The following is a 25188-nucleotide window of genomic DNA, read 5'->3' on the forward strand; positions in this document are numbered from 1 at the left end:
CTGTGATTATCAAAAATAACATTGTTTCTAGATGGTTCTAGATTTAAGTGAAGTTGCATCTTGAACGGGCGTACATTACATAGCCTGGGCCGCGGCCCCTGGGGCACTCTAGCATGTAAAAAACTACGTTTCGGAGCACTATTGCTCTGGTCACGACGATCTAGAGTGATCCCGGTCTCATCGCTATTCCGCTCACGTCTGTAAATCCTTGCGTCACTCGGCCGATGGACAAGTTGTGCTTGTTTTGTTTATTTTACCATCCGTTTGCGTCGCTCGACGCTCGCTCTCGCTACACTGAGTGCAATGGTGGAGTCGGCCCGTTGAATGTTATTAATCATTTTAGTTTATTTTTTTATGTAGGTAGGTAAACTCCACTCCACTTAATACTTTCATTACAGAATGCTCTTGTCTTGTCTCTACCTTCGTGTTAGTTTTATGTAAATCCTTAAAAGGTAAGAAAAGCCGTGTTCAGACTTGAGGAGCAAAGATCAATAGTGCTATTGGAGCCGTCACGATGACAACCGGAGGCATTTCTCTCGCGAACAAACTGTAATCTTTATCTTCTTGTTCCATCTGTTCCAGTCGGGATCTACATTTGTACGGACGGAGAAAAAGCGGTTTTCAGTAACCACATTTTTCATAGCTAGTCCGCGGATAGCTGAAAACAAAATCGCATTAAAATAATAGTTTTGGGTTCGGGTTCGTCTGGCCTTGGCCGGAATCATTTATTTCAACTCACTCTAGTCGGTAGGCTTTTCGGTAGTCAAGACAATAAAGTTAAACAACCGTATTTAAAATAAATAATTATCTAGTATTAGTCATATACACGTCATTATGTATGGTTGCGTCTGATATACATGAAGGTTGTTTACAATTGGAAAGCCTACACGATTCCCCAGCTATTTATTTACCTGCCCAACGAAGCCCGAGCGAGACAAACACAGCACTTGAGACAACACTCACGCCGGGATTAAAAGCATCAACAAAAACGCCGAATCTCTGTTCCAGCTAAATCATTGTAATGGAGAGCCGAGGCGAGCAGACGGAGCAAATAAACAGGGGGTATAATCCGACCATTTCGCAAGTGCCCGCGGGGGCTCGGCTCAGCGTGTGTGAGACACACATCTATACGTGTCCGGGTAAAGCCCGTGACGGATGGAGGCCGCTCACTGGGCTTTTAAACGAAGACTCGCTCTGTGACGCTGCGGCACCGCGGTGGGCGCGGTCGATTTAAACTTGATCGTAGAGTTTAGTTCGAGTTAGTATCTTAGAGACCCTCATGTCCATAGCATAATGTCTTACTGAGATCTCCAACACTTAAATGTGTGGAGAGTATATAAGATTCACCATCTACAAACAAGAAGGAAGTTGAACCACTAAATAGTCCATTAACATGCTTATTTATATTGGACAGTACAGTATAAAGTTATATATAGTTAACCTAAGCAAATTTTGATGATGGTGATGTTTGGAATAAAACACTTTAAAGTGTTTGACCAATAGTATTGTCTGACCAAACGAATCCAATATAATTGTTAACTATGACGCTCCGTGTAACATGGTCCCACATTCGAGTCCCATCAAGATATCGGTTGTGGAGAATCCTCCATATTTCTCTAAAGCATTGACAAAGCTCGCTCGTTCGTTTGTTCCTCTAAAATTGGGTTTCCGAGACGTTTAGAATCGGCCAAAAAGAAATATGTGCCGGTTTCTGGCCGTTTAATTTGTTATAACTAGCTTCTGCACTCGGCCGCGTAGCTCAGGTTTGCTTTGTGAGTTACTGTTGAGATTATAAGTTTTTGCCGAGAGGGGGATGGAAAACCCTTTTTTTAAGAACCTATTTTGTGTCCCACTGCTCGGGAAAGGTCTCTCCCTGGGTCTTCCACCTATCCATATGGCCACCTTATTCCAGTTCCTACTAGAGTGGGTTTTTTATTAAAAATTTCTTGGTATAGCGACATTGTAGCAAGTGCTACGAAGGTGCTACGCGGATGCTACGCCGCCGCCGTAGTCACTAGACTTTCTTTTTTTTAATACAATTTTTTTAGATTATTACCACTTGACTTCAACTAATTTTTATGTCGTTTAAGTTTAGTGTTTTACCTATTATAGGTAGGTACTGTTACTAACTATATTGAAGCATAATTTCGTTATTATTTCATGCATACTTATTGTGTTTGAGCACGTCTAGATAGTACCTATAAAAGTACACATTGTAACTTTTTTATTCACTATGTTAGGTACCTAGTTATGTAAGTTAAGGAACTACACTCACGGGCAATAAAAACATTCCACTTAGAAAAGCACCAAATTCCTCCTAAACGGAAAAGGCTAGCTAAATGTCGCCTTCTGCAACATTGGAATACATTTAACAGAGCATCAGGATATTGCCAACAAAAATCGGTAATATTTCGTTCAAATTTTAAATGAAATGTTTGGAAAAATTGGGGTCGTTTGGTGTCGGCATTTTGTGAGTGGAACTATTTCATTGCCCGTGAGTGTACTTGGCGATTTATTACCATGTGTCCAGTAGTGAACCACTATTACGGGCAGCAACGTGTGCTGAAAAATATTGGAAAATCAGTTTCAGAAGGTGAAAGTTTACCATTGAAACCATTGAAACCATTGAAACCATATATTTATTGCGATTGTGGTCACAGGTGAGTTGCAGGTGTTAGACAAGTATACAATGTATAAAGTATACAAAAGATGAACAGGCACAATCTGCTTTAAACAAAGCGTACAATATCAAAATTTAAAAATCATAATATTAAAAGAAAATATAAATAAACATAAAGATGGTTACATTATTAATTTCAAATGACATTATTCTTTAAACAATAACATGAAAATAGCTTAAATAATTATAATGGCACAAATAAAACAAAAGAAATATATTATATTATTATACATTGCATCTGGCATCAAAAAATAGTAGGAATAAAACTTAAAATTAAAACATGTCAAAATATTATTTATCATTAAAAAATTCATCTAGATTATAATAGCATTTATTTATTAACCATGTGGACAGTGCCTGTTTGAATCGTCCCACTGCTAAAGACGTAATTTCCTTTGGTAGAGCATTATAAATCTTAACAGCCATTAGATATACACTCTTGTGTGTGGTAGCATTGCGAACAAAAGGGAGATCTAATTTGTTCTTGAATCTGTCTCTTAGTCGCCGGCTATAAGATTCCGGTTTTGGATTGAAAAGGCCAGTGTTCTTTTTTATAAATAACGTTATGTCTAATATGTACAATGAACACAAAGTGAGAAGTTTTAGCTTTTTAAAATATGGTCTACATGATACGGTAGAGTCGTTTATTCCACATAATGCTCTTAAGGCTTTTTTTTGTGCTAGAAATACTAGATTTATATTAGTTGAATTGCCCCACAAAATTAATCCATAGCGCAGATTGGAGCATACATAACTATGGTAAGCCATTTTTCCTGCTTCTAGTGTGGAAATATTAACAATCCTTCTCAGGACAAACACATATTTATCAATTTTCGTGCACACCATTTGACAGTGTGCCTTCCAATTAACATGTTGGTCTAGTATTATACCCAAGAAAGAGATCTTTTCAACTCGTTCAATGAGTTGCCCCTCGTATACAATTTCTAATGGTTGTGCAGTCCCTTGTGGATAGAAAAACTGTACATACTTGGTTTTCTCTACATTTATATTTAAATTATTCATTTTTAGCCAAGTTCCCATCTGTACTAAATCTTTATTAACCTTGTCGGTAAAAGATGAAGCGTTTCCCTGTATAACTGCGACGCTGTCATCCGCAAACAAAATCATTGGATCTTCAATTGAATCAGGGAAGTCGTTAATGTAGAGCAAAAAGAGAAGGGGGCCCAGTATGCTGCCCTGGGGCACACCAAATAGATTTTTCCTGAAAGATGATCTACATTCTGTCAAAACTTTTGATTTTGCGTCTATGGTAGAGACGACCGCACACTGTAGCCTATCACTCAGGTAAGAATGTAACCACTGGTGGGCATTACCTCTTATTCCATACTTGTAGAGCTTATCCAGTAATATGCTATGCTCTACAAAGTCAAATGCCTTTGACATGTCCATGAAAAGCGCGCAAACGGGAATTTTACGGTCCATTGAATCCGTAACATACTTTATTAAATTATATGCTGCTAATGTGGTAGATTTTTTATTTCTAAAGCCATATTGCTCAGGTTTCAAAATGTTATTACTCTCTAAAAAGTTAGAGAGCCTGGAGTACATAATTTTTTCGAAGATTTTTGATATTATCGGTATTAGTACTATTGGGCGGTATTTATTCATTTCTTTCTTATCTCCTTTTTTATGTAGAGGTTTCACCAAGGAAATCTTTAATTGCGTTGGGAAAATGCCCTGTTCAAGTGATAAGTTAATTATGTGGCAAAGTGGACTAGATATGTAGCACGCGCAAAGTTTCAAAATATTAGTAGATATGTTATCAATTCCTACTGCATTGGTATTATTCAAAGTGGCTATAGTTTTGATGACTTCAGTTACGCTGACTGGTTTTAGAAACATAGATTTGGAAATTTGAGTTTTTAGTGTTGATCCCTTATTGTTTTTAGTTTTACAATTGTTCTCTACTGTTTCAAGGAAGAAGTTATTAAACAATTGACAGATTTTTTGTGGATTTTTTTCTAGATAATCTTTATGATAAATTTCATTAATTGTTACAGGTAGCTTACCACTTTGTTTGCCTTTTATTATATTCCAAGTAGCACTGCAGATATTTTTTGAATTTTGTATGTACTTTTCATTAGACTTTCTATAAGAGCATTGGACACATTTTCTAAGTAATTTGGAATATTTCAAGTATTCTCTTACATGGCCCTCTGTACGGTGTTTCCTTGTGTAATAGTACATTTGTCTCTTTGTATTACTAGATTTTTTTATACGCTTTTGATATCCAGTAATGTTTCCTGTTAATAGTTTTTTTTACCCTTATGAGAGGGAAACACAAAAGATAAAATAACATGAAATCCTCATAAAAAATACTGAAAGCTTCATTTATCGTTGAGGTTTCAAATACATTGGCAAAAGAGAGACTGGACATGATTTCTAGAAACTTTTTAACATTTTCGTCGGAGTAGTCTCTCTTCCATTCGAACCAATATCTAGTATATATATTATTATTATTTAAAGTTTCAAATTCGAATACTTGTGCATGGTGTCTCGAAAGACCTAATTTATACACTTTTCCTCTTCCTTCAAAGTTGGTTAATAAGGTTGGTTAATCTATACATGTTTTGGACTTGCTTGTAACATGGGTATAGTCATGAATCTGAGGTTTTAAGTTAAAATTATAAAGCAAAGACATTAACGATTTAGTTACTCTATCTCTAGGTTTTTTAAAGTCTATATTGAAGTCGCCACACACTGCAACTTTCTTGTTTCTTTTACATAAAATATTTAATAGAGATTCCATATTTTTAAGAAACACTGTTAAGTCACTACCAGGAATTCTATACACACAGACTAGATTATAAGATTCACTTCCTTCAAAAGCACCGCACAACACTCAAACTTTAGTGGAATAGATAGGTCTGATGCTATGTTCAACACTTCATATTCAATACCTTGTCGCAGTAGAATGCAGGTGCCGCCCCTTTTCTTATCTTTACGTTGATATGATGCAACCAAGTTGTAACCGTCAATATTCAAGTTGCCCTGATGTCCCTCTATCATGAAATGCTCACTTAGACAGATGGCATCAATTAGCATTTTTTTATTCCAAAAATCATCAATTGTCAATAGCAAATTGTCTTGTTTGTTTAAGAGGCCTTCTATATTTATGTTTCAACGTTACACGTGTAAAATCCCCTACGTAGACCAACGTTTCACTCGAACTCTGCTTTTATAACTTTGCCCTAATCTGAAACGAACTTTCGGTTACTCAGGTAATGAGTTCCTTTCAATGGTTATTTATTAAATATTAAGTTAAATAACGTAACGGGTGAACTAAAAGCGATGTTTAGAGGACCTAGGCATACATAGGTTAATTTATACCAACATAATGTCGTTCTTTATATATTTCATAGCTAACTGCTGATTTTATTTCCTATACCTTTTTATGTACATACGATTTTTCAGGAAAAATACTGTTAAGAATAGAAAATGTATCTAAAAATCGTTTAGGTATTCGTTTTGGCATTTTTTCCACCTATATTTTAGATAAACGTGTTTGAACACAGGTAGGTAATGTATGTGTGTTCGCCCAGGCCGCCCGCCCAGAGGCGCCGTGTAAATATTGTGAGAAGGCACAAAATTACGATTTCCGCGGTGCCTACGTGAACGTGATTCTGTGCACATTTCGCTCGCGCCACCTTTTCAACGTGATTTAAATGTTTTCACACATTTTTCCCGGCGGAATTTGTGTTAGCAGCTGATGCCACCGGAAAATAAAATCATTTTGCCGCCTGTTGAATATATAGGCTGGTTTTTTGTAAATAAAAGACCTTTAGGTATTTATGTCGTTTGAACCGTGGATACATTTAAAGCTCCTCAAACAAAGGTAAAAACTGATGGTAAAGTATGCATAGTATCTTCCATGTTAATTATAAATTCATCGATTGATCACCATTATGTCCCACTCGGTTTCGGAGCGCAATGCTACAGGTCAGATTTCTTAGCCCCAGTCTATACCTGATGATTTTCAGCATGTTTTCAACGACTTTAGAGAGACAAACAAATACCACGGACACGAGAGAGCATAAAAAAGTTGTTCACCAACCACGGGAAAGTTAATCGGCTAAAAAAAGCTACAAACATTGACAAACTCGTACTAGTAGAACATAAATAAAGTGAAGTCGTAATATTTCCGTGCGTCGGGATTTACGACGGGAAAGTTCTCGCGTTCCACTCGGGTGCTGCCAATAAAATAATGATTCTTAGGTCCGTACGATCGATGTTTTCGTTCGCAGGATACCTATAGTACTTAGGTATTTGGTAAGTATTTAATTTCTTTGCCAGTCACCGGGAGCATTTTTGTATCAAATAGTTTCTATATAATAATTAGGAACAAGCGCTGAGGGCACAAAGGAACTTTAAGATAATGTCGTCATGTATATCTATTTCTTCCTTGCTTTTACAGTATACGGACAGAAATCTTTTATTTTATTTAGTTTTAATTTGCTGTGCCCTGTGTACTGTGATTGAGTATTGAGAAAGAGGCAGAACGAAGTTGCATTTTCAACTCGGTTTTTATTTTGGTTCAGTTTTTATTTCACAATTAGACTTTCTATTGCTTTGCATCTCCTCAATTTTAGCTTCTAGTAAACAGATGCGTTTTCTATCTTCCTTAACTTTGTTCTCCAGAGATTCAATCTTCTTACTAAACTCAACATTTAGAGAGGTAAGGAAGGAAATCGAATTTTCGATATTACTGCTCAATTGCAGAATTTCCTTCTGATTGGCAGTAATATTCTTCAGTAACATCTCTTGGATCCTAAATAAAGATTCACATGTACTGGCAATAATTGGTGGCTTCACCCCAGACTCGCTTTCTTCGATGTTGTTAGGAGAGCTCTCGTTTTTTATTACTCTTTTGTTTTGGGCTTCCTGCCTGAAAAAAAACAGAATACTTAAGGTAGGTATAAAAACAAATTATTTTATATCGACATCCGGTCCTTATGGCCGTTGTGTCTGTATAGTTGGGTAATGTAAGTAGTAAATACCTAGGCACAACTTCCTATTACCTACTTTATTGCTGTCACTTGTAACTAAAACTATTTTTAGTTTTTACACAGTTCATTCCATTCCTACAACGAACTAATATTCACTTTAAGGCAACCGTCAAGATAATGGTAGAAAGCAATTATTGAATTTTAACTTTATTTACGGCACTGATCCTGTAAAACTTACGCGAAAGCATTTTGAGCATCTTCACAAAGATTGTACAAATCTTCATCGAATGCAGAACTACGAGTATATAAGTCATTCTCTTCAGCACTTTGACATAGCTTCACTAGTTCTACGCATAGACTTTCACTTATTTCTTGCATTTTTTAAATAAAACAATTAATAAATTCTAATCGAGTATTGTCTGAGTTATGCACTGGCGTAACTGGCACTGCACCACGATAAGATAAACTTCAATAAAATGATAAGTTAAATATCCTTTCACTTTATCTTTTTAAACAGTACACCTATTGAGTTGAATAGATACTTATAAGTAATTAATAGTCCTTCCCTGTCTTTATCGTCGTCACCGCCATCTGCTACGTAGGTACTTTAACTTACATACCTCTAAACAGAGATATGGTCTATTTATACATTAACTTTGCTATAAAAGTTCAGTATTTTTGTGTAGGTAGTTAAACCTTCGAAGTTCTAGCTCGAATGCCAATAGTCGGCCTAGGCTAGGTAGTGTAATGGTGCTTACCACGATAAGTAAATCAGGTGTAGCATTGTCGAGGGTAGTAGACATAACATCACTGTGTAGTATAAAGGTGTAATAGTTTTTTTTTTGTTTCACATAACATAAGAGCCTGTTTTAATGTCTGATGGCTACGTATGTCACGATGTCTGTACAATGTCTAGCTGTGGAATAAAATACATGCGTTCACTGTCTAAAACATAATTTTATTGCAGAGAGTGACAGCATGTATTTTATTTATTCAACATCTAGACATCGCGAAACAGGCCCTAAAGTCAAGTAGTAACGGAAGGGAAGACCACTAAACGGGGTCACCTCAAACTATCTGTACTGGCTTAGTTAACTATGGTGTAGTCAAATAGTTATGAAGCTGGCTTTACTTACCTTACTACCAAGGCAGTACTAGAAATATAAGACTTATCAGAAGCACTGATGACCCTGTTTCACAATGTCTGAATAATGGCTACATGTGGGTCTTGTGGGATACAATTTAGCTGTCACTGCCTAAAACTTATGTTATAGAAAGTGACAGCATGTCACATCCCACAGTATCCCACAGGTATCCATTATCCAGATATTGTGAAACAGGCCCTTAAACTTATAGCTTTTCCCTTGATAATTTAAACAACATAGAGCTAGTTAAATCTACTATATTCAGACACAAGTATTAAGCTTTATAGACATCAGTATGTTTGTAGTTGATTTTCTTATCGATGCCCATCAGTTGGCGGATGATGAACTCTGGCAGGCGCTTGTGTCTCCACCTAGAAGATAAGTCATAAGGTTGTTATAGATAAAATGTATTCTAATATTGTTAGTATATTGTCTGATGCGGCTGTCCATAGTCATGGCAAAGTAGCTCCACATAAAAGGAATCATATAGTTGGGTGGAACAAACATGTGAGGCAGGTTCACTCGGAGGCTCGACTTAGGTTTTTAGACTGGGCTATGCACGGAAAACCTAAAACGGGACCTATCTATTCCGCTATGATAAGTACTAAAAAAGTTTTTAAACAAAAATTGAAATGGTGTCAAGATAATGCTGAACAGATTAAAATGGACATAATAGCTTCCCACCACGACAGCAAAAACTTTGGCCAATTCTGGAAGCAGACTAGTAAACTGAACCCTAGGTCGAGTCTCCCGGTGAGTGTAGGGGGCGTTAGTGAGCCTGAACAAATTACCGAGTTGTTTAAAAACCATTTTAGGGTAAAATCATCTCTGAACACGCCAGGTGACTCATCATTGTCCCGAGTGCCCACCACAGATACTCCCCATATCAGTTTTACCGCTAAAGAAGTAGCTTCGGTTATAAAGAGCATGACGCGTGGTAAATCGCCTGGGCATGACTCTCTCAGCATTGAACACTTGCAACATGCAGGTGTTCACTTGCCCAGAGTGCTCGCCATGCTTCTTTCTTTCTGTGTTGGGCACTCCTACATGCCTGAGGACATGATGAAGACCCTGGTAGTGCCAATAGTTAAAAACAGGACAGGGGATGCCTCAGATGTTAATAACTATAGGCCCATTTCGTTGGCCACCATAGTTGCAAAAGTGATGGACAGTATGCTAGACAAACAGCTAGACAAACACCTGCATCTTCATGATGCCCAGTTCGGATTCAGATCTGGGCTATCTACAGAGACAGCAATACTTTGTCTCAAGCATACTGTCCGTTACTATACGGACAGGAAAACACCCGTATACGCTTGTTTTCTTGACTTGTCCAAGGCCTTCGATCTGGTGTCCTATAGTAAGTTATGGCAAAAGCTGTACGAGGACTCAACGCTGCCTGGAGAGTTCATTGATATACTGAAATATTGGTATGGGCACCAAAATAACATGGTGAGATGGGCAGGCTCGCTATCCGAACCATACAGGCTGGAGTGCGGGGTGAGGCAGGGCGGATTGAGCTCTCCCAAACTTTTTTGCCTGTATGTGAATCGGCTGATCGAGGAGCTCAGCAATGCCATGGTCGGATGCTCAATTGGTGGGAAATTTGTAAATAATATTAGTTATGCAGATGACATGGTATTGCTGTGCCCCTCGATCAGCGCTCTCATGAAACTGCTGAGCATTTGTGAGTCGTATGCGGAGGCTCATGGCCTCAGGTACAACGCGAAAAAGAGTGAGTTGCTTGTTTTCAAGGCTGGTACTAAATATTACCCTGATATACCTGAAGTCACTCTGAGCGGCACTCCTCTTAAAGTCGTACCGCGATTTAAGTACCTGGGGCACTGGGTATCCGAGTCGCAATCAGATGATTGGGACATTGAGAGGGAGCGTAGGGCGTTGGCAGTCAGAAGTAACATGCTGATCCGTAGGTTTGCAAGATGTACACAGAGTGTAAAAGTAACATTATTTAGGGCCTATTGCCAATCCTTTTACACTTGCGCCCTGTGGATCAGCTTTACTCAAAAGGCTTACAACGCCCTACGCGTTCAATATAATAATGCGTTCAGGATGCTGTTGGGGCTGCCGCGGTACTGCAGCGCGTCAGGGATGTTCGCCGAGGCACACACTGATGGATTTCATGCCATCATGAGGAAGCGAGTAGCCTCCCTGATGCAGCGGGTGCGTGCCAGCACCAACGGCCTCCTGACCACTATAGCAGAGAGAGTAGACAGTCCGCTGCTACGATCTTTGATGTGTGCACATGTTATGCCATGTAAATGGGCGGCTAAATAATTTACCAATTTAATTATTATATTTCATTTTAATATAATTTAATTTAATACCATTACTAACATAATTTTTAAGTTCATTGTTACTAACAAAATATGGATCAATCCGAAATAAATGATTTATTATTATATTATTATTAAAAATGCAACTTTAGTTAGAGATACAGTAGGATACAATGACACAGTTGGAACAGGCAACATTTCCGTAGAGGAGAAATAAATGAGAGGCATATCATTAAATTAAAAATAAAGTTCTAAAAAATCAATCGTGAAAGTCACGTGCAATGAAAAACTTCCAGTGACTATTTTCAAATTCAAATTCATTTATTTCGAGCATGGCTCATAATCACACAACATAAAAATAAAAACAAATTTAAACAAACACAGTAAATTATATACAGAGACAAACACAGCACTATGTCACACTTCTTCTTCTTAATTGTCTGGTGATACTTTTTCATAGCTTACAATTTGTATTAAAAATAAAAAATAAACTTTCTATTATTTATCACTAAAATAGTTATTCAGTATGCTAGAGTAGGTACCTAGTGTGCTAGTTATGTTGTTTTTGTAAAAACTACTATCTTACTAGGTCGGTCTAGAGTTTTTGTGCTAATAAGTGACAGCAGTAGTCCATGACATTTAAAGTTTGAGTACATTTTAAGACCGGCTACAGAGAAAATCAATTCGCTAGTGTGTAACTGTGGGATGCACCCGCTTTTTCATATAAAATACAAATAAGCGGCTTTTGCAATACTGGCTCTGCATGGTGCACCCCCAGATTACGTCCTTAAATCTATATCCAACTACTGAAAATCTGTCTTAGGGGCCGTCCATTAATCACGTGAGGTCGTTTTTCTCATTTTTTGACCCCCCCTCCCCCCTGGTGATATTTGGTGAGGTTTGGGACCAAACCCCCCCTCCCCCCCCCCCCCTGGATCACGTGTATTTTTTTGGAAACCTATGTAAAGGCAATTTTTGACTAGAAAAAATATAGGTCATACTACAAATCGTTAACATTTTTGCGTAGAAATACCTAATTTTTGACAAAAAATTAATACACGTGATGTCTAACGAGAACCCCCCTCCCCCCTCGTGATGTTTCGTGAGGTTTTCAGTACCCCTTCCCCCCCCTTTGAGCCTCACGTGATTAATGGACGGCCCCTTAATTTCAGCTTTTACTAATTAACTTGTTGAGAAATTAATGAGTTTACCTCGTAGGCAGTGGTGTGTGGTTGGCTCGGGCGATCTTGTCGGTCACATACTGCTCGGCGGAGAACTCATCTGCCTTCTTCATGAGCGCGAGGAGCTCCGCTTGGAACACCTTCTCCTTGATCTGACGCCTCCGCTGACGCACCTGAAATGCACAGGGAAATATTGATTTTTATAAAATACTTATTTAAATTTCCTTTACACATGTAATTGTAAGTATAGATATATTTCACACTATTTACCATATTTCATAACTTAAATGTAGAACACTGGATACATTCAAATAAAAGAGGAATGTGGCAGTGAAAAAGCACAATATCTTAGCTTGCAATAAGTAATTGGCAAGAGAAGAAGATTGTGAGGAAACCTGCACATATAATCTGTGTGTTCAATTCTACACTGAACTAGTTATTTTCTTCAATGTGCCATTGGATAGGCACAGTAAGATAAAGTTATTATACTAAGATATAAAGCAATAGTTTAAAAGATGCTTCTTCTCACTGACCAAGCCTATTAATGTTAATTTCTTGCCAAAATGTTCACATTTGGCTCACCAGCTATGACACTGGCATAGACTATCCTAAAAAAGATTTTAGTTAACATACCCTGGCCCAGCGATGCCTCATGCGTTTCCACAGCTTCCTCCTCTGATGCTTCTTCATCTTTTTCCTTCTGATGACGATCAGCCTGGCCGCCTGTTTCTCCTCCTCCCTATGTGTTGGCAGCCCCACTTCTTGCCGTTGCCAGTTGCCATCAATCAAGGGCAGTATAGATCTAGGATTGATGATAGGGGTGTACGACAAAGGATCCTGTTTGATTTTCCCTTCATCTGGTTTTTGACCTATTTCGAAACCAATTGATCTGGGGCTGATTGAAATAGATTTTGCCTTAGAGAAATCCAGTTTTGCCTTCGTAACATTGTTGATTTGGTTGGGAGTGCACTCTTTGATAGTTTTTAGCGCTGTTTTGAGATTCACCAACCGTAAATCTGAAATTAAAGCAGAAAAACGATTAAATTGCATTTCGTAATAAAACATAACCTCAACACAAAGACTACTTAATTAATAAGTACATTTTACGGTGTGGTGAAAGGAGTTCATCATTTTATAAACGGTAATTAACTCTTAGCGACACTCATAACGACTTTAAACAAATAAATATAAATTAACAGAGGGATTTTTAGCGGAATTTGCAAAATTCTATTCACATCACAATTTATAATTTAGTATTGATAGATGTCAATGTCATTATATATGTGAGGTTGTCAAATGTGTAATTTTTTAGTCTGTCTCTTTTTTGTCCAGCTGTCAAATTCTGTCCAATCAATTTTCTTATTTAAGACTCCGACACAATAGCGGACGCGTCTTAAGCTGCGTACAGACCGGCCAAACGAACGCCTACAAACGGGTTTGGTTGACCTTTGTTGCTGCAATCTGCCCTGGATTATGTTTGATAAATATCCATCGTTGGGCGTTCGTTCGGCTGGTCTGTACGCAGCTTTACGGACGCGGCTGTCAGCCGCGACTGATAAGTGTGCACGGTCTTTTGGCACAGTTTGTGCCAGATAGCTCTCGGACGTCTGAAAGCTGGTTCTACCTTTTTTGGCCTAAGATTTATTTGCCTAATCTCGTATTGCATAGTAACGTTTGGTCAAAGTCTCGTTTCGCCGAAAATCTAATGGCACAAATCTCGTTAAGTAAAAAGTTATTTCGCATAATCTTGTTTAGCGTAATAATGGTGTAGCCAAATCTTGAATAGCCTTATAATACTATGGCATTGGTTATACAAAGTAATAATATATATTCGTTTAACTTTGACGGAGCATGTAAACTGATGAAAAACGCTTCGGTCCGCTTCGCTGTGCTCCGCTTTGCTTTTGACGAACATATTGTGCACCTAACACGCTCCTCCTTGCTTTGCTCGTCGTCGCACCTATCTTTAGGTTTCGATCCCAATGGCGTTTGTAATATGTTTTTATAATGGTCATTCACATTTGATATTTTGATCAGTCGATATCGTGATTTTCTCGATGTAGGAGAAAAATACCACAATTTCTATATTTACTACATATACATTTCTATACCTACTTACTCAATATATTATTTATTAGGATGATATTAGGAGAAAAAATATTCCGATACCCATACGAGCATAAATTTGTGTAAACGAAACTTAGGTGTTTCAAGAATGTGCCAAAAGCGTTTTAGGCGAAACAAGACTTATGCCACATAAGTCTCGGCAAAGTGATGATTCGGCCAAAAAAATTAGACCAAACGAGTTATGCGAAACGAGTTTTGGGCAATAAAGATTAGGCGAGATGAGGGGAACCCCTGAAAGCTGAATGTCAGTCCAAGGTTACGTCCACGACTTATGTCTGATAGTTTGAACAGCGTAGTGTACATTCCTTACCTATACATTTAAGTCACGGCTGACAGCCGCGTCCGTAAGCCGCTTCCGCTAGTGTGTTGGCACCTTTAGGTATACAAAAGGATAAACGAAGAATGCAAAGTAAAGACAATTATGCGACTTTGATGTGAGTGAGATGTGGAGAGAGATAGTCGTGTGTGATGTGAGATGTCCCCACATATTTAAAAATATTTACTTATAGATGGACTCGGTTCTAGTCACAGATTATAATTTGAAAAGCAGTGCCAATGACATATTACTTCACAGATTATAATTTAATAATAAGTTAACCTACTTTTTCCACGAAAAAATTGCACAATATTTTGAAAACTTAAATGTTGAAACCGGTTCTACCTTTTTTGGCATAAGATTTTTTTGCCTAATCTCGTATTGCATAGTAACGTTTGGTCAAAGTCTCGTTACGCCGAAAATCGTATGGCATAAATCTCGTTTAGTAAAAAGTTATTTCGCATAACATTGTTTAGCCTAATAATGGTATGGCCAAATCTTGAATAGCCTAATAATGCTATGGCATAGGTTTATACAAAGTAATAATATTCGTTTGGCTTTAACTTTGACGGAGCGTCTCCCTACATAGCGCAAACTGGTGCCTTGTATTGTTTCCGCTGTTTGGAAAACGCTCCGCTCCGCTTCGCTGCGCTCCGCTTTGGTTTTGATGAACATGTGCACCTAACACGCTCCTCCTCGCTTTGCTCGTCGTCGCACCTATTTTTAGGTTTCGATCTCATGGGGTTTGTAATAATTATATTGGTCGTTAACTTTCGATTTTTTGATCATACAATATCGTGATTTTCGGGATGTAGGAGAAAAATATCACAATTTGTACATTTACTAAATACTTAATGTATTATTTATTAAGATAACATTAGGAGAAACAAGATTATACATAGGTATAGACGAACATAAATTTGAGCAAACGAAACTTAGGTGTTTAAAGATTGTGCCTAAAGAGTTTTAGACGAAACGAGCCTTATGCCACATAAGTCTTGGCAAAGTGATGGTTCGGCCAAAAAAGTTTAGACCATACGAGTTATGCGAAATGAGTTTTGGTCAATAAAGATTATGCCAGATGAGCGGAACCCGTTGAAACCTTTTATTTTGTAAATAACTATAAAGGTTTGAAATTAATTTATCTTCTGTTATTTTTTCTCAAGTTAATTTAGGTCCGGTCTGTACCCTGAAACTACTTATAGTGAGATCTCTACTGTGCGAAACGAAAACATAATATTGCACAACATTAAATAAAGATAAGGCAATGAGGGCTAATAAAATTGAAAACAAACAACAAGAACGCCGCAGTAACATCGCAACCGTCGCTTCGTTATATCAGTCCATTTTAACTAAAGGCAAAAGTTACAATTTATTTGGTACTTGAGCCATGAATTATAAAAAGGAGAGTGAATTAATTACAATAGAAGATTATGGATATGGTTTCAATTCAAGTGAGTAACTATAGATCTTATTTTATAATTTTCATGGAGAGCCAACAGCATTGTATTAAACACTTTACAATTTAAGTGCACTTATTTCAACAAGTAGGCACCTACTAGGTAGCATAAGTTTTCCTAGTGCCTACCATCTACAGAAAAGTGTGACCCAACGCAAGTGTTGTTATTGAAGGACTAATTTAACCAAAAACTTTTCCGTTTCCTTTCAGTTGGAGAGTTGAGGCAGCTAGGTGGAAAGAAAGAAAAGTATTCTTATGATCAATTAAGATTATTACTCAGCCCTACAGATCGCTCATACAAGTGCATAACTTCGGTATGGGGACCGGAGAGAATACGTCAGAACTTTGAAAAAGCCATGAAAAAATATGTCAAAGATTATGTGATTGACAAGTTTAAATACACCAAGTTACCGGTGCCAGAAGGATCCTGGGAGAAGACTGGGACGTATGCCTTAGCATCCCCAAAGTATTTCTTGAAAGATACTCTATTGGTCTTTGTCACAATTGATTCTGCCATTTGGGATGATTGGTAAGTGCCTCTGCTCTGTATAAGCATGATGCAACTTAGATTTAATTTCGGACTTTACTTGAACTAATTACAGCAGGATGTTTTTCCCATGGTGCAATCAATTTTATTTTTAATCCAGGTATTTTATATCTAATTGCAGGTTACTAAGTGAGAACCTGTATAAATACTCAATGATACCATACTTCCAACACGCTAAGGATAGAGGTTACGGGGTTGTGTCAATGCAAATGTGGAAACACTGGTATAACTGGAATGATTACAGTCACCGAGTGCTCACTGGCCAAGAATATGCAGAGTATGTTTGGGATCACTATATCTCTAAGAGTCAGGTTGGTATTGCAACAACAGCAGTTAAAAAAATAAGTTTGTTAACCTTTGTTCTTTATAAGCCATATTTTCCCAAATTATTTTGATGTTTTTCATTATCACCTTTTCAAAACAAAGGTGGGAATGGGGTCCATAGTATGTCCTATGGCTGATTGAGGGTTAAATATACTTGTGCAGTTTATTCTTTACACCACATTGTTTCATGTAAAATAATCAGATTAATAACTAAAAAGTACCTTCTTCACGGACAAATCTCTGTGATTTTTGTGATGCAATGTTATAATTAATCAATAATATTATTTTTTTTGATAAATAAATGTTAATAAATAAACCTACCTATACATTTATTTTAATAATTCAGGCATCAGCTATAGTGATCATAGGCCACAGCGGTGCTAGTGAAGAAGTTACAGAAATGGCTGTGAAAAAGAAGGAAGATTTTAAAAGGAGAGTCAAAGCGGTGGCATTGCTTGGTGGAAGCCCATGCTCTTACAGAAATAAGAATCCAAAGTTTCCTAAATATTATGCAAGGGTGAGTTTTTAAAAGTAAGGGTTCATTCACACAAGATCCATGATATTTGGATTTAGATACCTGTAACATGTGTGTGTAACAAATAGGAATTTGAATGAAATCATGTGTGAATTGCAGGGAATAAAATAAATATGATACATTTTGTGTTAGTCACTCATGATACCATCTAAAAAGCATGCTACCATGTAGCATGAATGTATGTAATAGTAAGAGCAAGATTATTTCATTTGTGTTGTTATTATATACCTATAATTCTGTTTTCAGGTGACAAAACATTGGAAGTGTGACAAAAGTTTATCGCTGGGTGTTCCACTGGAGGATGATACAGAGAAGACAGGAATTAATACAGTGTCCGCTGGTAAGATATAGTATTTGCTCACTTACTCTGTAGTACTTTATTTAAGTACATACTAGCTTTTCATGCAAGCTTCACTGAGGCAGTGAGGCATTTTGTATTTTAATTATTATGTGTAATAAAACCTTTAGTACCTATTTTATTACATAATATACATTGTATAGTATAAAGAGAATTCTAAAAACAAACATGACTAATTCGGAAATAATAGAAAGCACTCAACACATATTTGTCATCTATGATAATAATATTATTTACTTGTAATAGTTATATCTTTATGCACTTACAACACTAAAGTATCATTATAGGTTTCCCTTGAAGTACTTAATTAAATATTTGTAATTTTTCCAGGTACAAATAATGACCGTGAGGCACCCCATATATGCATGGAAGCAGCCTTAAAGTTCATTGATAAGAAACTGAAGAAGTTCTATGAAACTCAACCTAAAACCCACAAGGTACTCTTGCCCAAACCGACACAAGTCAACTCTAGACCAAGGAAGAAATGTAACTACACTGATGATGCTTATGAAGACATGAAGGATCAACTTGACTACATGGACCTTCAGTATGAAGATGAATTATGAGTTTATAAGGCATTCCTATTTAACTTTCATTTGAATAGTTTGAATTATGACTTCACTTTCTGTAAAAGGGAATCTTGAATGATTAAGATAAGGGAAAGGATACAGTGCTAGTCAAATGATGAACTAAGAACAGTATTATATTACCTTATTTATTTTTACAATATATAATGTTCACTTGCAACAAACTTTCAAGCATTTTCATTTCTTCCCTTTAGAGAAGTTCTTCATCCAGTACTTGACGTCCTGCTTGTTGGCCCGCACCCCTAGAACAGCAGACTTAGAGTTAACATCTCTCATGACAAATGGGGAGAATCCTCCCACATACTCAGGGTCCATAGGATTGTTCTTCTTCCGAGCCATTTTGGTAGCAAACTTTTTGTGTATATGCTGATCCTCTGTCAATATGGGGTATTGGAAGTGCTGGCCTCCTTTAGGGGTGGGCAAGCTGAATCTTTTCCCTCTAGCTGTCAGTGGTTTGCGACCATTGATGTGTATGTGTTGGTTGCCATGCTCATCTACACTCACAGCCACTTTCCTCAGTGTTGCATGCCCACACTTAGGACAAAACAGTTTAGTCATCACACTGGTGGTTTTAAAGCATGTGGTACAGCGAAAGATAAAGGTGCGAAGCTGTCGGATGATCCTACCATCAATTGAGGTGACGTTGAGGCCTATTTGCTTCAGGACATTCTGCATGGCGAAGTCAGAGGTGATGCAAGCGACTTCCACTGATATGTCTTCACAGTAGTCACCCATGTCCATTTCTTTCTTCTTCTCAGCGAGGTTGTTGGGTGTGATCCACTCGCCTTCATCACTATCATCCTCACTGCCCTCACTCTCTGACTCCTCGTCTTCATCATCAGAGACTTTAACCATCATGTCATCAACATCATCTTTCAGTTGCATATTTTGAACTTGGTCAGCTATCTGTTCTGCCAAGGCCTGGTCCTCATCACTGCTGTAGCCATCCTCTTTAGACTCATTTAGAATTTCTACATTAACTTGCTTTACTTCTTCTTTAGGGCTATTGGATGGTTCCTGTTGTTCAGTTGGTTTTGTTTCATTGACTTTGTTGTCGTCTGTGTCGGGATGTGGGGTGTAGTTGGCAAGGCCGCTAACTTTTAGGGTTTTCTGCATGGTGGGCTCTGTCTTGAGGTGTTCCGTGCCGACGACTTCCTTCTCCATCTGGTAAGTGAGCGCCATCACTTTGATATCTGTGGCGGAGAGGCTTGTGTAGTCTCCCGTCTTCTTAGAGAAGTCTGTGACGAAGTTGATGCTCTCAGTGAACACATTCTTGATTTTCAGGTCGTACGGCAGCACCACCAGCTTGCGGCGTTGCTTGTCGTTCGTAATTTCATCGATAACTTCTTGAATTGTGTACACATTCTCGGCGATGTCTTGCAAGTTTCCAGCTTTGATGAACGCCGATGTGTCTACGACTAAATGCTTGATCTTTTTCGACATGATGTAGAATTATTTGGCACAGCTATTTTAGTTGGAAACAATTATTACTAGTAGTTAGAATTAGAATACAAGAAAATACTTGAAAATTAAAAACACGTGCAACATTCGTGAATTTGTAAACGAGAGAAAGAAAACAAAACGCATGACATTGACACATGTCAAATGTACGTCACAGAATAAGCCGGTTCAATAGCGCTCGCTATACAAAGGTCAGTGCTTCGGATAGTAACTGTAATTAATCTATGATACAAAATGGCATAGAGCATCTCAGTTCTGACAGTGTGCACAGAACAGAATCCAACGTCAAAATACGATATAAAAATATCATGTAATATTTTCATTATATTTCGCAAAAAGGGCCAAGAAAGTAACAGAAACAGTTTAGTAGAAACTATTCTATCGTCATAATGTTTAAGCTACTGCAGCGGAATGGCAGACGAAGTGCCGTTATCAAATTATTTACCGAAAATAAGTTTGAGGTTAGGAAAGCAAAAGTATACTACGCCTATTCTTCAGTTGGCACCGTCAGATTTGCGTCCACAGGCAGCGAATTGGGGAAGGCGGGGCCGCTGATCGAGAGTATACCGGAGCCGCCGCCGGTGCCGGACGCGGCGGCGCTCGACGCGATACAGAGTCTAGCGGCCAATGGAGAGCCGACATTCGCGAGCATCGGCCTGGGCGGCTGGAGCCCCGTGGGCATGGTGCAGAACTGCCTCGAGTTCGTGCACGTCACCATGGACATCCCGTGGTGGGGCGCCATCCTCATCGGCACGGTGGTGGTGCGCCTCGCCATGTTCCCGCTGGTCATCATGTCGCAGCGCAACTCCGCCGTCATGAACAACCACCTGCCGCAGATCCAGCTGCTGCAGCTCAAGATGACGGAGGCGCGGCAGACCGGCAACCAGCTCGAGGCTGCCCGTTATGCACAGGAAATGGTGGCCTTTATGAAAGAGAAGGGTTTGAACCCGTTGAAGAACATGATTGTTCCACTGGCGCAGGCGCCGCTGTTCATTTCCTTCTTCGTGGGTCTCCGAGGCATGGCCAACTGCCCAGTGGAGAGCATGACCCACGGCGGTCTGTGGTGGTTTCTTGACCTGACAGTCCCAGACCAGTACTTCTTGCTGCCAATCATCACAAGTGCCACAATGATGGCCACCATAGAGCTGGGTGTTGACGGTGGGCGGCTAGACGCACAGAACATGCAGCTCATGCGGTACTTCCTCCGGGCCGTCCCCTTCATCATGCTGCCATTCACTATCAACTTCCCTGGAGCCATTTTGGTGTACTGGTGTTCAAGTAACTTTATCTCACTAGGCCAAGTGGGCTTACTCAAGATTCCAGCAGTGAGGGATTACTTTAAAATACCTAAATTAGAGTCACACAAACCAGATTCTTTGCCAATAAAGAAGAAAGGCTTTGTAGATGGAGCGAAGGAATCATGGACCAACATGAAGATCTCACGAGAGCTGGCGGAGCGGCAGAGAATAGACGAGATGATTTTCACAAAAGCTGGCAAAGGACCTCTCCAGAAGACATATAAGTTTGACCCGACAAAGTTATCTAATGTGCAAGCAAAACCAAAGTAGTGGTTCTAGTTCATAGTCAGACCCTGTTGTTGATAAAAAGATAGAATACTTGGGCTGCATACCTATTGCTATTAGGTACCACTAGTAAGGTCTAGTGTTTTAATATAGAGGCTTCTAACTTTTTATGAATACAGGGATTAGTTTGTAGTGTTACATATAAATAAAATATATTATTACATCAAGTTTTTGAATTTATTTTTAATAATATTGTGTAACCTATGAAAGTGTGTGTTATGGTTATAATGAACCCAAGGAATAGACTTATTATTGGAAGGTAGATAGGCCATTGCTATGTTTCCAAGGGATAAAGTTTCAGTTAGCTGTAAGGATGTAACAAGATAATATAAGAAAACGATTGTGCTTTAAGTATGATGAGAACTGCATGCAGTGGCAATAGACCAAAGGAGTAATTTCCTGAAAATAATACTGAACCTTGCATGAAAGCTGTGTGTCTATTTCATTACATAAAAAACAGAGGTCGCTACTAGTTGCAAACTGAAACTTTTGGCAAAGTTACTTGAACGTATAAAATGTAGATGTCACTACTTATTCCGAAATCGAGATTGTATCATCGGTACCTACCTCGGGCAAAAGGCTAAAGAAACTCAAAGACGTTAAGCTGCGTACAGACCGGCCCAACGAACGGGTTTCGTTGGCCTTCGTTTCTGCAATCTGCCCTGTATTATGTATGATAAATATCCATCGTTGGGATAACTGTTGGCGTTCGTTGGCCCAGTGTGTACGCAGCTTTAGACGAAGACGTTTCGCTAATAAAGTAGGTAGGTACCTATTATAAGTACCTATAGATAGATACAACATAATTATATAATATAGACGTGAAGAGATACTCGATAGATCGAGTCAAGTGAAAAATTGACTATAGTTACAAACAGTTTTTATAAATAACTCGTCCTTTTAGGAGATTACTCTGGTAAGTAGGTAAATAAATGGGTTAGATGTACCTACCATGCGATGCAGCGGAGCGGTGGTAGCTCAGTCGGGTAAGCGCCCGCTTCTCACGCCAGAGATGCGGGTTCGAGTCCCGGCGCTGACATGTACCAATGAGTTCTTTTCTGAATTTAAGTACAATGTATACCATCGCTCTTACGGTGAAGGAAAAACATCGTGAGGAAACCTGCATATTTAGATTTAGCACATCTAGATATGTGAACCCACCAACCCGCAGTGGACCAGCGTGGTGGGAAATGGTCCAAGCTTAGGAAGGCAGTTTAGACCTTGGGGATATGCACAAAGGTTCCATTCGAGAGAGCCAGGTGCAGGTACTGACACCCCCACAGAGAATAGAATAGAATAGAGAATAGTACCTACCATGCAATAGATTAGGTAACTAAGTACTAAGCGTGGATAATACAGTAAGTACCTAGAAATAGAGTTCCGTCCACCTTTCAACATCGTACGCAACGGACGCATCGCATTCAGTATTCTTTGTAAAGAAATTCACACAAGTGCGTCCACTTCATGGGCATTGCCGACGTTTCTCCGTCCGTTTATACGTGATACCGATAGATGGACACTTACCTTTAGTAGGTACGGACTTACGTTAGTAGCTATGGACTTACTGTCCCAACTCATAATATGACTCATCACCGTACCAAACATGAAACCTACCGACAGCCTACGGCTAAATCAAATTCTAATTCCCGTCGAAAAGTTACGCAGCACAAACACAATTTAAATTAAGAAAATGAATGTAAACACGAGCGCGGTCCCGAATTAGTGTAACACAATAAGTCGCCGGCGACGGTTGTATTATTTGGTTGTATCACTGCCTTGAACAAAGTCTCCGTTTATTAAATTAATTTGTCCCAGCTTGGTTCGTTTCGCTTGTACTAAGCTTCTATATAATAACCAGGGAGAGGGCAATGAACATGGGCATGAACCTTTGTTGTAACCGGCTACCGTATTTAAAGTAGACGATGGTGTAGCGGTTAAATACAAGGTGTTGCAAAAGTTGTAAACCAAGCCAAAAACTTTTATTCGTATGAAGATCTAAGTTTCTATGGGGAACCGTGATATTCGTGATTACTTAATGCACTCACGAGCAATGAAACAGTTCCACTCAGAAAATGACGACACCAACAGCCCCAATTTTTTTAAACATTTAAGTAGGTAGGTAGGGGAGACCGGGGACAAAAGTAACAGCGGGTAGAAAGTAACAAAGACTCTGTGGACTTCCCCAATAGCCTTAACGTCCCAAGCGACAGCTGGTAGTCAGCATGCGATGCCCCCCACGCATGATATCATTTTCCGCGCCCGTGCCGCGGTGCAAGGTTGTTTTAGTGAGCATTTCGTGATTTTACACACCCAAAGTAAGTTTTTTGGTGTTTATTCATTTAGTGTTTACGTAGAATTAAGATGCCAAGAACCATATGACTATTTGTTCATTGATTCATTATAAGATTGTCTGTAGCATGTCATAAATTGTTTTCGAATAACACTTGCTGTTTTAAAGTTATGTCGCCTGATATTTCAAAAATGGGAATGGGTACAAAAGTAACAGCTCGCGGCAGGACAAAAGTAACGAATTACTTACGTAAGTTTGCCATGTCACATTATAATTTTTTATTTTTTGTTGTTTTGATTAGAGATTTGTGTCATAATATTGTATATTATGGCACAAATAAAACAACTTCTTATCAGTTACTCAGTTTAAAATGATGGATCTCATTTACAGTTTATATCAAGAAGTTTTTTTTAGTTTTGTGAATAAGTCATAAGTTTTTTTTAGTATCGATAGTTTTTTAAGGGTACAATTTAAATCATCACCAAAAAAAATAATTGTACGCTAATACATTGCACCAAAAAATAAATTAAAACCTAATTAATTAAACCAACTCCAAAATCGAAATCCCAAAAAAAAACGTTTACGTTCCAAAATAAATAAACACGCCTCCAAATAATTGCAAGTTTACAATAGAAAACCTTTTTCGTCGCCAAAACGGATAAATCATCACCAAATTATGCTATACTAAAATATAAACATTGACACCAAAACTAAGTGTTCAATTATTTTTTTATATCACCAAATTATCGTACCCAAAACAATATCCTATCTAATATTATAAATGCGAAAGTAAAAACTGTGTCTGTCTGTCTGTTTGTCTGTTACTCTATCACGACAAAACTACTGAACGGATTTGAATTAATTTTGGTATACATATTATGGTATAGACCCTAGGAAAGAACATAGGCTACTTTTTATCCCGGAATTCCCACGGGAAAAGTTTTTAAGGCGAAGCGAAGCTCGCGGGAGCAGCTAGATATAGATATAGTATAAAATATAGTATCCATCCCAAATAGCAAATATGTTTAATGAGTTCTTTGGTTCGGTCTTTGAAGCAAATGATATTAACCTAGATAATATTAACTTAAACCCCATTAGCTCAAATCCTGAAGCCCCACATATACCTAGTATTACAATAACAAAAAATGAAGTAAAAAAATCTCTCCTAAATTTAGATATTACTAAAGGTGCGGGACCCGATGGAATTAGTCCGATATTTTTGAAAAATACCGCTGAACAATTATCAGAACCACTTTTCATAATTTTTAATCGTAGCTTACAACAGGGTTCTTTTCCTGACTTTTGGAAATTAGCTTATATAATACCATTGCACA

General features: G+C 38.3%; 5 protein-coding genes across 5 annotated transcripts; 2 read left to right on the forward strand and 3 right to left on the reverse strand.

The window, feature by feature from the left end:
* Positions 1 to 7202: 7202 nt before the first annotated feature.
* LOC125490148 lies at positions 7203 to 8153 on the reverse strand. The gene is made up of 2 exons (XM_048628449.1): positions 7886 to 8153; positions 7203 to 7586 (listed from the first exon to the last, which is right to left on the reverse strand). The coding sequence occupies exons 1-2, from the start codon at positions 8023 to 8025 to the stop codon at positions 7226 to 7228; spliced, it is 501 nt and encodes a 166-aa protein (XP_048484406.1). The 5' UTR covers positions 8026 to 8153; the 3' UTR covers positions 7203 to 7225.
* An 880-nt stretch (positions 8154 to 9033) lies between these two features.
* On the reverse strand, positions 9034 to 13535 carry LOC105380134. The gene is made up of 4 exons (XM_011549637.3): positions 13368 to 13535; positions 12901 to 13283; positions 12298 to 12440; positions 9034 to 9163 (listed from the first exon to the last, which is right to left on the reverse strand). The coding sequence occupies exons 1-4, from the start codon at positions 13396 to 13398 to the stop codon at positions 9067 to 9069; spliced, it is 654 nt and encodes a 217-aa protein (XP_011547939.3). The 5' UTR covers positions 13399 to 13535; the 3' UTR covers positions 9034 to 9066.
* Positions 13536 to 15884: 2349 nt separating this feature from the next.
* LOC105380135 lies at positions 15885 to 18685 on the forward strand. Its single transcript, XM_048628450.1, has 6 exons — positions 15885 to 16164; positions 16380 to 16698; positions 16838 to 17027; positions 17387 to 17557; positions 17822 to 17915; positions 18264 to 18685. The coding sequence occupies exons 1-6, from the start codon at positions 16101 to 16103 to the stop codon at positions 18497 to 18499; spliced, it is 1074 nt and encodes a 357-aa protein (XP_048484407.1). The 5' UTR covers positions 15885 to 16100; the 3' UTR covers positions 18500 to 18685.
* On the reverse strand, positions 18633 to 20080 carry LOC105380136 (RNA-binding protein NOB1). The gene has a single exon (XM_011549639.3). It carries the CDS (start codon positions 19961 to 19963, stop codon positions 18698 to 18700), a length of 1266 nt encoding a protein of 421 aa, XP_011547941.3. The 5' UTR covers positions 19964 to 20080; the 3' UTR covers positions 18633 to 18697.
* Positions 20081 to 20249: 169 nt separating this feature from the next.
* Positions 20250 to 21731, forward strand: LOC105380137 (mitochondrial inner membrane protein OXA1L). The gene has a single exon (XM_011549640.3). It carries the CDS (start codon positions 20371 to 20373, stop codon positions 21547 to 21549), a length of 1179 nt encoding a protein of 392 aa, XP_011547942.3. The 5' UTR covers positions 20250 to 20370; the 3' UTR covers positions 21550 to 21731.
* Positions 21732 to 25188: the final 3457 nt, after the last annotated feature.

This window comes from Plutella xylostella, chromosome 21, assembly GCF_932276165.1.
Source record: "Plutella xylostella chromosome 21, ilPluXylo3.1, whole genome shotgun sequence".
Classification (NCBI taxonomy): Eukaryota; Metazoa; Arthropoda; class Insecta; order Lepidoptera; family Plutellidae; genus Plutella; species Plutella xylostella.

Bases quoted from the DNA above. Each gene is read 5' to 3' on its own strand.
- LOC105380134 (XM_011549637.3), bottom strand. From the start codon at position 13,398: ATGATGAACTCCTTTCACCACACCGTAAAAT. The intron at 13,284-13,367 runs GTACTTATTAAT...CTTTAATTTCAG, and splicing joins CTTTCACCACACCGTAAAAT to ATTTACGGTTGGTGAATCTC. The intron at 12,441-12,900 runs GTATGTTAACTA...TGTGCATTTCAG, and splicing joins TGAGGCATCGCTGGGCCAGG to GTGCGTCAGCGGAGGCGTCA.
- LOC105380137 (XM_011549640.3), top strand. From the start codon at position 20,371: ATGTTTAAGCTACTGCAGCGGAATGGCAGACGAAGTGCCGTTATCAAA.
- LOC125490148 (XM_048628449.1), bottom strand. From the start codon at position 8,025: ATGCAAGAAATAAGTGAAAGTCTATGCGTAGAACTAGTGAAGCTATGT. The intron at 7,587-7,885 runs GTAAGTTTTACA...GTTTTTTTTCAG, and splicing joins GATGCTCAAAATGCTTTCGC to GCAGGAAGCCCAAAACAAAA.
- LOC105380136 (XM_011549639.3), bottom strand. From the start codon at position 19,963: ATGTCGAAAAAGATCAAGCATTTAGTCGTAGACACATCGGCGTTCATC.
- LOC105380135 (XM_048628450.1), top strand. From the start codon at position 16,101: ATGAATTATAAAAAGGAGAGTGAATTAATTACAATAGAAGATTATGGA. The intron at 16,165-16,379 runs GTGAGTAACTAT...GTTTCCTTTCAG, and splicing joins TGGATATGGTTTCAATTCAA to TTGGAGAGTTGAGGCAGCTA. The intron at 17,028-17,386 runs GTTGGTATTGCA...TTAATAATTCAG, and splicing joins ACTATATCTCTAAGAGTCAG to GCATCAGCTATAGTGATCAT.